The sequence below is a fragment of the Limulus polyphemus genome, unplaced genomic scaffold (genome assembly GCF_000517525.1).
Source record: "Limulus polyphemus unplaced genomic scaffold, Limulus_polyphemus-2.1.2 Scaffold621, whole genome shotgun sequence".
Taxonomy (NCBI): Eukaryota; Metazoa; Arthropoda; class Merostomata; order Xiphosura; family Limulidae; genus Limulus; species Limulus polyphemus.
The window spans coordinates 397,734-406,630 of record NW_013666231.1 but is presented as its reverse complement, the minus strand read 5'-3'; the positions used below and the strand labels follow the sequence as shown (position 1 = coordinate 406,630).

At 34.6% G+C, this 8,897-nt stretch overlaps 1 protein-coding gene across 1 annotated transcript in view; it reads right to left on the bottom strand.

Annotated features, from left to right (window-relative positions):
• Nucleotides 1-8,897, bottom strand: part of LOC106459518 (Ca(2+)/calmodulin-responsive adenylate cyclase-like) — a 262,313-nt gene that overhangs the window by 54,246 nt on the left and 199,170 nt on the right. Inside the window, exon 6 of the mRNA XM_022386021.1 lies at nucleotides 3,397-3,524. Within this exon, the coding sequence (XP_022241729.1) occupies nucleotides 3,397-3,524 (128 nt within the window). The remainder of the gene's footprint in view (nucleotides 1-3,396; nucleotides 3,525-8,897) is intronic.

Sequence of the window (8,897 nt, the reverse complement as noted above, 5' to 3'; positions counted from 1 at the left end):
CCTCTCGTCTTACACTGCTAAATTAGGGACGCTAGCGCAGATAGCCCTCGTGTAGCTTTGCGCGAAATTCAAAACAAACAAACAAACAACTATAGTACCAAACATTTAAGATTTAGCTTTCTGTACACATCTTCCAGTTTGCTTGGTTAATGAGACTTTCATGTACATGATAATATAGGCAGCGATCGTGACTCCTTATATTTTATCTTTGCTTTAACCACAATAGCATATTTTAAATCCATCAACTAGGATGCCTTTAAAACAAATGTCAATAAACTATTCCAACATATTATTAATTATTTTACTTATTCCAATAACTTTAACTATTCGGTTATAGGTATGACTTTTATCGAACCATTCAATTTCTCTGTTTCTACTAAGCATTTTCTACATACCAACAAATGAAATTAACTCAAGGAATTTTACGCATAAATACAAACGCACATAACATGTAAATGAGATCCTTCGATATTATCCATTCCCCGACGAAGCTGGCACTAGAACCTTTAATTAATCAAGCAAGTTCAAATTGGAAAATCTTATTCTTTCCATCAAAGTATAAACTAGCAATTGTTTTCGTTAATCTGATTACGAAAAAAAAATGTTTCTAAATTTAAAAACACCATTTTGCACATTTTACGAAACATGTTCTGAAAATAGTTGGTTTATTATTAAGCGCAAAGCTCCACATTGAGCTATTTGTGCTGTGCCTACCGCAGATATCGAAACCCACTTTTTAGTGTTATAAATCACAACCGTAATTTCCATTTTCTTCGTACCCACAGTAACGATATTGTTCATGAAGCTACTTAATATCCTTCCTTCCTCTCCGGCACCCAGTGACACAGCGGTATGTCTGCGGACTTACAACGCTAGAAACTGGGTTTCGATACCCGTGGTGGGCAGAGCATAGATAGTCCATTGTGTAGCTTTATGCTTAACTTTAAACAAACAAACCCTTCCCATGTGTGATAGAAAAATCGATATTAAATATCTAAAGAATACTAGTGCTGACTAAAAACAGTATTAAATTGTTCAAAACATCATATCTCTAATGCTTTTATTTTTCTTTTAATTTTTGGAAAAAATGTCCCTAACTTTGAAAAATAACAACAAATTTTACTGCAAAATAACCACTGATTTAGTCTCCTTAACTATGAAGTTTCTACAAGTAATACTACCAATCAATTCACTTGCATGAACTGGTTACTAACATCTCTAACCTCAGTCTTAATAATACCAGCTGATGGATTTCAAACTTTTTGTTCAATAGAACAACTAGAATCAAAATCATTGCCTATCTGGAATTATCCACCTTTCCAGTAGAAGTTTCCAAAGTGTCTTTCAACTACCCCTTTCTATACGACTTACTTAGAAGTCAAACTTCCATTTCTTCTGCCATTTTTGAAATACCAACAAAACGAATACAATTTTGTTTTATTACCAATTTTAGATCTAGTGCACACTGTGAGTTTGAAATCTGTAATGGACTGACACAAAGCTCAACATTTCTATTACAAATTCATGCATTACGGTTTCGTTTGTATTTCGCGTAAAGTTACACGAGGGCTATCTGCGCTAGCCGTCCCTAATTTAGCAATTAAAGACTAGAGGGAAGGCAATTAGTGATCACGACCCACCGCCAACTCTTGAGCTATTCTCTTACCATAGTGGGATTGACCGTGCCATTAGAACGCACCCACCACTGCTGATAGGGTGAGCATGTTTTGGGGGACGCGACCCTCAGATTGTCAGTCAAGTGCCCTAACCACCTTGCCATGCCGGGACCCCGCAATACGGAAGACACAATGATCTGAAACGGGTTATAACAAACAGAGCGAAACCTCGTCTCATGTGAAAAACAAGGCAAGAGCAGTCCATTACAAAAACTTGACCCGTCTCGTGTTCCAGGTGAAGAGTTCCTCTCAGTCCAAAGTGGTTTACCAATCTCTTAACAAACATATCTAAAACTGAGAAGATTTACATAATGAGTCTTCTTTCTCCTCTATATGCTGGGAGTGGCCTTGTGGTTAGCATGCTTCTACTGTGATTCCGAGGGTTCATTGTTCGCGGTCTGTTGCCGCAAAGCACGATCTACACCTTGCGGCCGTGGGTGCGCTATATAGGAGTGACGGTAGAATAACACTGTTTTATCAGACAAGAGTAATTGAAGAGTTGGCGATGTTCTGTTGACCAGTTAACTTCCCTTGAGTCTAACAGTTCAAAACTACGTATGGGTATGGCTATGCGCACGCAGATAGCCCTTTGTATAGCTTTTCGCAAACATTCTAAGGCAAATAAAACTTTTTATTCTCTTTTGATAAACCTACCGAATATTTGGGCCTAATGTTGAACATTATACTATCATAAGCAATATATATAGGACCTGATACTATCACAAACTATATATATATATTTAAATCATCAATAAGAAAATATAATAAACATTCTATTTCTGTGCAGAATAACAGGTACAGATAAAGACGGTTCCAAATTATTATTCTAAAAATCTAAAAACAAAAACTGTAATATTCTCATGAAATATTTTAGCTATTCAAAGTAATTAATTCTTAGTACTGACCGGGTTAATATCGATCACAAGTTATTAAAATATCCCAGTTTGAAATATTTTTGAAAAATAGAAAACTTTTATTACCCGGTATTTATCCTTGGCTTACTCAGTGCCTATCTTAAATCTTTAAGGCATTCCTAACATACTCAATAGCTATTTTCAAGTGATAAGGCATTTATGACTTGCTCAATGGTGCGTTGTTTTCAGAAAATTGTGTGTACAATTCTTATATACGTTCACAATCAGTGGCGAAAGTATGTCCCTGCAGCCCTCGCAAGTACGGGGGTGGGGTGGTGGAGCCAAAAGGGAGACCGAATCAGCCAGAAACGTAACTACAATTATAGAGAAATAAATGTAGGGGGCCAGATTACTTTATATGCGGGGGGGGGGGCATCTTTTGTAGTTACGCCACTGTTCGAAATAATATATTTAAATAATCCAGTAAGGTAAAAACTTAAATATTTCAGAAGTGAGGCTGTAAAAGTCGAAAACGTTTTTGATTACAGCATAGATGATTATATTGTTTTCATGGTGAGATGGTTTTTGTTCGTAGTTTCTTAGTGTTGCTGTTCTTCCTATCGAAGTGCAATTTCAGTAAATACCAGACACTCTGTTTTTATTATAATTTAAATATCGTCGAAATAAGGTACTGTTGAGAAAACGAGGAAAAACTACTTTTTGTTTTAGTTCAAACAGTTTGTGCTAACAATTTGTGAATAATCTATTGTATTGTGGTTCGTCAAGATTATAAATATATATATATATATCATTGCAAACAACACAATTAAAACCGAAAAGGAAAATCGCAAAATAAAAATACGTACGCAATGGCGTCGATCATATCTAATCCCATCTCTACACAGCATTGAGCGTGGTCTGATCTCGGCTCGGGGAGTCCACTAACACAGTAATAACAATCCCCAAGAAGTTTGATCCTTAGGCAGTGGTTTTTCTGTAAAGACACAAATATGAGATCCATATTTTTTCTTGTTGATTTTTACTCTATACCTTTTGATAAACAGACCTGACGTCTTGCCAGTTTCCGTGTTTACAAACTCATATTAACAAGCATGAAGATGAAATAACTTACGTTAGCCATCTAATAATTACATGTTATATTTCATATATATATATATGAAAGTTAGTGTGGGGGAAAAAAGCTCAAATTTAAAAAATTAACTTTATTTTTCGGATCATCTGAAAAGATCACAATTAAAAACCATGGTAATTTCCAAGGAAAGTTCATATGATTTCTAGCTTCTCAACAAAGCCCCTCGTCTCTTTTAGTATGCAAGATTTCAAATAGGATTATGTTATAACACCTCAGCTTCTCATTAACGAAGAGAAATATAAAAATCATTAATGAATATTCAGATCATTTTAAAATGAACATATCGATCTGGACAACACAGTTGAGAACGAGATATTCAGTTATGCAAACAAAAAATATAAAATAAATATATAAACATGCGTTTAAATTCTCTATCAGCAAGAGTATATGGTACCAGGTTGCTTTAACGATAAAGACGTGATGCAATGTTGATTTATTCCAATAACTATATTTTTAATTTTCAACAACCAATATGCTCTTATGTTTTGAAAGTTTTTTTTATTTATCTTTTGCTTTAATGTATTCTGCTCTTAGAATTATACGTAATAATCAGGTACGTAAAATACTCAAAGTACAGAAATACCTACGACAATAAGAAAAAAAACTGTAAAATATTTCATTGTACGTTGGTTTTCTCGGATGCCTTATTTTTTGTTTTGTTTAACAAATACTACATAATAATAAGTTACTCGTCAATATTAATAGTTAAATAGAGCAGTTTCCTATAACTTGCACTCAACGGAAAAGTTTTTTTAAATACAAAGCTGCTATTTTTCTAGTGCAAAACTATACAATAGGTTATCTGCGCTCTGTTATCCGCAAGGAGTTGAACCCCGGATTTTATCGTCATAAATCTGTATACTTACCGTTGACCTACTGGGTTAAGGAAGTTTGTTTGTTTTTCTAATTTCGTGCAAAACTACACGAGGGCTATCTGCGCTAGCCGTCCCTAATTTACCAGTGTAAAAGTAGAGGGAAGGCAGCTACTTTTGGGTTGCTCTTTTACCAACGAATAGTGGGATTGACCGTCACATTATAACGGCCCACGGCTGAAAGAGAGAGCATGTTTGGTGTGATGGGGATTCGAACCCGCGGACCTCGGATTGCGAGTCGAGCGCCCTCACCACCTGGCGATGCCGGATCGAGTGTTGAGGAAGAGAAAAGCGCTTTTTCTTTAAAATGTCAATAGTGTTGTGTACAAAGGTCAAAATTAGTGAAACATAATTTGGATAGATGAAATGAAAAAACAACAGTTTTTTTATTCCGTAAGCTATCGAGTTACACCAATAAGAAAAACCTAAACACAATTTCTTCACCAAAGATACCCCACAATAGACTAAATATGACGTCAACGTTCTATTACTACTGATCAACTGGTCTGGCGTGGTCTAGTGGTTAGGATTCTCGATTCGTAATCTGTGGCTCGCGGATTCGAATCCCCGTCACTGAATATGCTCGCCCTTTCCGCCGTGTGAGTGTTATAATGTGACGATCAATACCACTATTCATTGGTAAAAGAGTAGCCCAATAGTTGGTGATAGGTGGTATTGACTAGCTGCCTTCCCTCTAGTCTTACACTGCTAAATTAGGGACGGCTAGCGCAGATATTCCTCGATTAGCTTGGCGCGAAATTCACAACAAAACAAACCTATTGGTCGATGTGTACTAGTCGGGCGACATCTTAAAGCAGTCATTACTCTTAGTTACTACCTATTTCTTGTATACAAATATAACAGTGTAACTATGTAACAAGATGATATTTCAAGCCGAAATTAACTTCCACAAATTAGGTCATACCTATATTATGGACATAACACATTACAGTGGGTATCGTCAGCATATTTTCTAATTGTAAAAGAATTGAAAATAATAATAAAAAAGTCAAAATTATTTAACTTGTAGTATGTAAAATGTAGGCCTATACAATATAAGAAAGATCTTTTGTTTGTTTTGTTCTTTAGCACAATGGTACACAATGGGCTATCTGTGCTCTGCCCACCAAGGGTATCGAAACCCGGTTTTTAGTGTTATAAGTCCTTACCGTTAAGTCACTGAAAGGTAATATACCAAAGATATGATGAAAATGTTTGTTAAGAAAATACTGTATTTTGTAACTTTATATATTGCTATGGACATTGTAATATCACTTTGAAATGAATTTAATACATTTAAGATAATTCGTTTCTGCCAATATTTAATGGTCTTGTAATGTCGATGTATCTCTTCATATCTTTTTTGATTTATATTCTGACAACTTCGTTATATGAATATGTATGCGAAACCATGTAATTCTCAAGTAAATAAATCTAGAAATATTATATGTAGATCTATGCTAAAGCAGCAATTTCATATTTTGGTCTTGGAATTATGACTAGTCAGTATGTTAACGGATTTGGTACACAGTTGTTTCTAGTTTGATATTTAAAGTTAAACATACATCAATAATAGTATAAGAAATATAATACATTGTATTGTATAGTAAAGTACAGTACAGTATAGTATAGTATAATACAGTGCAACGTAGTATACTCATAGATATCATTGCCTCAACTAATTGTAATTTATTCTAATATCATTTCCTGTAGTGCGTGATTTGATTGGTGGAATATTTTGTGTAACGTTGTACACGAAATCTTGGACAGGATCTTTTATAAGATCCTAGCGAACTCAGACTACACAAAATTCAATACATCTTACAAGATGCGTATTCTAGTAATCTTACACAGGATTCAATCAGTTCTGTAGACCCAGTGTGAAATACATTTTAATGTGATTGAATAATACTGGAGTACAACTAAAAAAAGGGGGTTGTTTGTTTTAGAGCCAAACCACATTGGGCTATCTGAATAATTTGTTGTATTCAACATACACTGGAGCAAAAGAATTGGTCAATTAGTATAGTTCCTTAAAAAATTATGTGAAAATATGGTTGTTGGTTATGGAATTAAATCTCAAAAACTGTAAATGCAAATTAGGTATAATTAGAATCCAAGCTCCTAAGGAGCTGGTACTCTATTTACTGTTCGGATTATTATTACTATATATTGATTTAGCTCACGCCTTTGCAAGGCGACTTTTAACATTACCAAGTAGGCTTGTCAAAGTACAATACGTTAGTTTTGCATATACACTGTAATAAACTATAAACACTTACAAAAATTAGCAAAAAAATATATACTGTAATAGATTCGCTCATTACAGGGAAAAGCATCAGAACAAAGTAAAATTAATTAAGTGGGAATGGAAGGGTACAAATTAAGGTTAGAATTAGTCCAATAGAAATTATAGGTTAAAGTCGTTCAAGAGTTCAAAAGGCTTTTTTTTTCTTGTTCAGTATTTTTTGTAACAATTCAAAATGGGAAATAAAATAAAAGAGAAATATAACACAATGCTAAAGAGGGACACAAAATATATAAAGATTATAACTATGAGTACGGAAAGAGAAAGGAGTACAAGATATAAAAAATGTACGGTATTAGGAATAATAGAGAAATCCAGCATTAGGTAAAAATAAAAGGTGTATTATAATAGGTATTAAATAAGAAAACATTAATTCTTAAGTTTCATAATTTTTTATCCATCGTTTTTAACGAATTTAAGTAAAGCACCAACCACTGACAAATGTTGTAACTGAACACTTACACTACCTTATTTGCATTCATGAATAATATATTTATATATTTCAAAATAGTAATAAAGTTTACAATATATTAAAAACAAAACAGAAATCAGATAACTCAAAATAGAATAGAACATCATATTACACGGCCAATCGAAGCCTTAAATGTGAGAAACGACCTAAAATTATTTTTGTGAACAAGAACTTCTATATCTAACATATGCAGAGACACTCGTTACTGTTGGAGCATTAACCGCTGCTCCAAAATGGCGGCCATGTGAGATGCTTTGGGAGCCCCACTGTCGTATGTAGTCTAATTACAGGATATCTGTGGTCTTAATGCAGACAGTGAAAATGCCAATTTAAAGCTATTTTACCCATTTTTTATGCTGCTGTCAACTGTCAGTCTTCTAGTTATCATGCATTTCAAGTAAAAGTGCAAGGAAGTGTCGTCTCAAGTTCAAAAGTTTAAGGGTTTCGAAAATATGGATTAGTGAACAGCGAGTCAACATACTTGAATTAATGAGTACAATAAACTTTCAGTTAAAGTCACCGAATTAACTGGAAGAGTGATTTAGAGTAAATAGGAGGAGACTGTTCCATAATTCTTCAAGGTTCGGGTTGGCCTTGAATTCCGTAGCTAGCAAATAGAGTTAGAAACCGTGCTTTACCACAAAATATTCTCTCACTTTAAGTTATGGGTGCTTTATAAGAGTGACAGCCAGTCATCAGCGTAGATGGTGTGTGATAGGGTGCTGTTGACTGGCTGCCTTTTCTCTAGTCAGTAATTCAAAATAAGAGATAATGGCAGCTAGTAGCTTTGTTACAAGTTCCATAATTTTAGTGATATTTTTGCTTGTCTGTTGAATTTTACACAAAGCTACACGAGGCTATCTGTGCAAGCCGTCCGTAATTTTGAAATGTTAAACTAGAGAGAAGGAAGTTAGTCAACACTACCCACAGACTACTCTTGGGAAATTCTTGTCAGATCAGAAAGTGGGATTTAACTGCAACTTTTATTTTGCACTCACCGCCCCAAAGTGTGTAGCGTAATTTTGCGGGAGGGGGGTGGGGTACTAAAGGAGAACAAACCATGCAACCTCAATCCACAGTCCGCCGCCGCGCTTGGCTTGTCAATTTTTATGTTAACAAATCATTAGTATTAGGTCGTAAAGAAATTAATGTCGCTTTTTATTAAATGAAAAAAACCCGAACAACTTATATATAAAAAAAAACATTTATTAAATGGAACAGTCTCCATTCTTATCGATGATGCTTTTCCATATTAAAATCAGGTTGTTAATGCCCTGATTAAAGAAATCACTTAGCTTTGAAGCAAAATCCATGTCCTCTTTAATACCTTCCACATTTGCATGCGTTTTCCATAACCTTGTGTTGCGTCAAACGTGCCATATGTGGACGTGCTTGTCGTGGAGAACAACATCTTTTCGATTGACGAGTGAAGGGCGTTTCTGATGAAGGGTTTGATGTAAAAGTTACAGTTGCTGACTATAGATCTCTGTATTGAGAGTTTGCTGTGGATTGAGAAGTTCAAAATCAATTGCTTCTTTGATGTCCTACCAAATGCAAAGCAT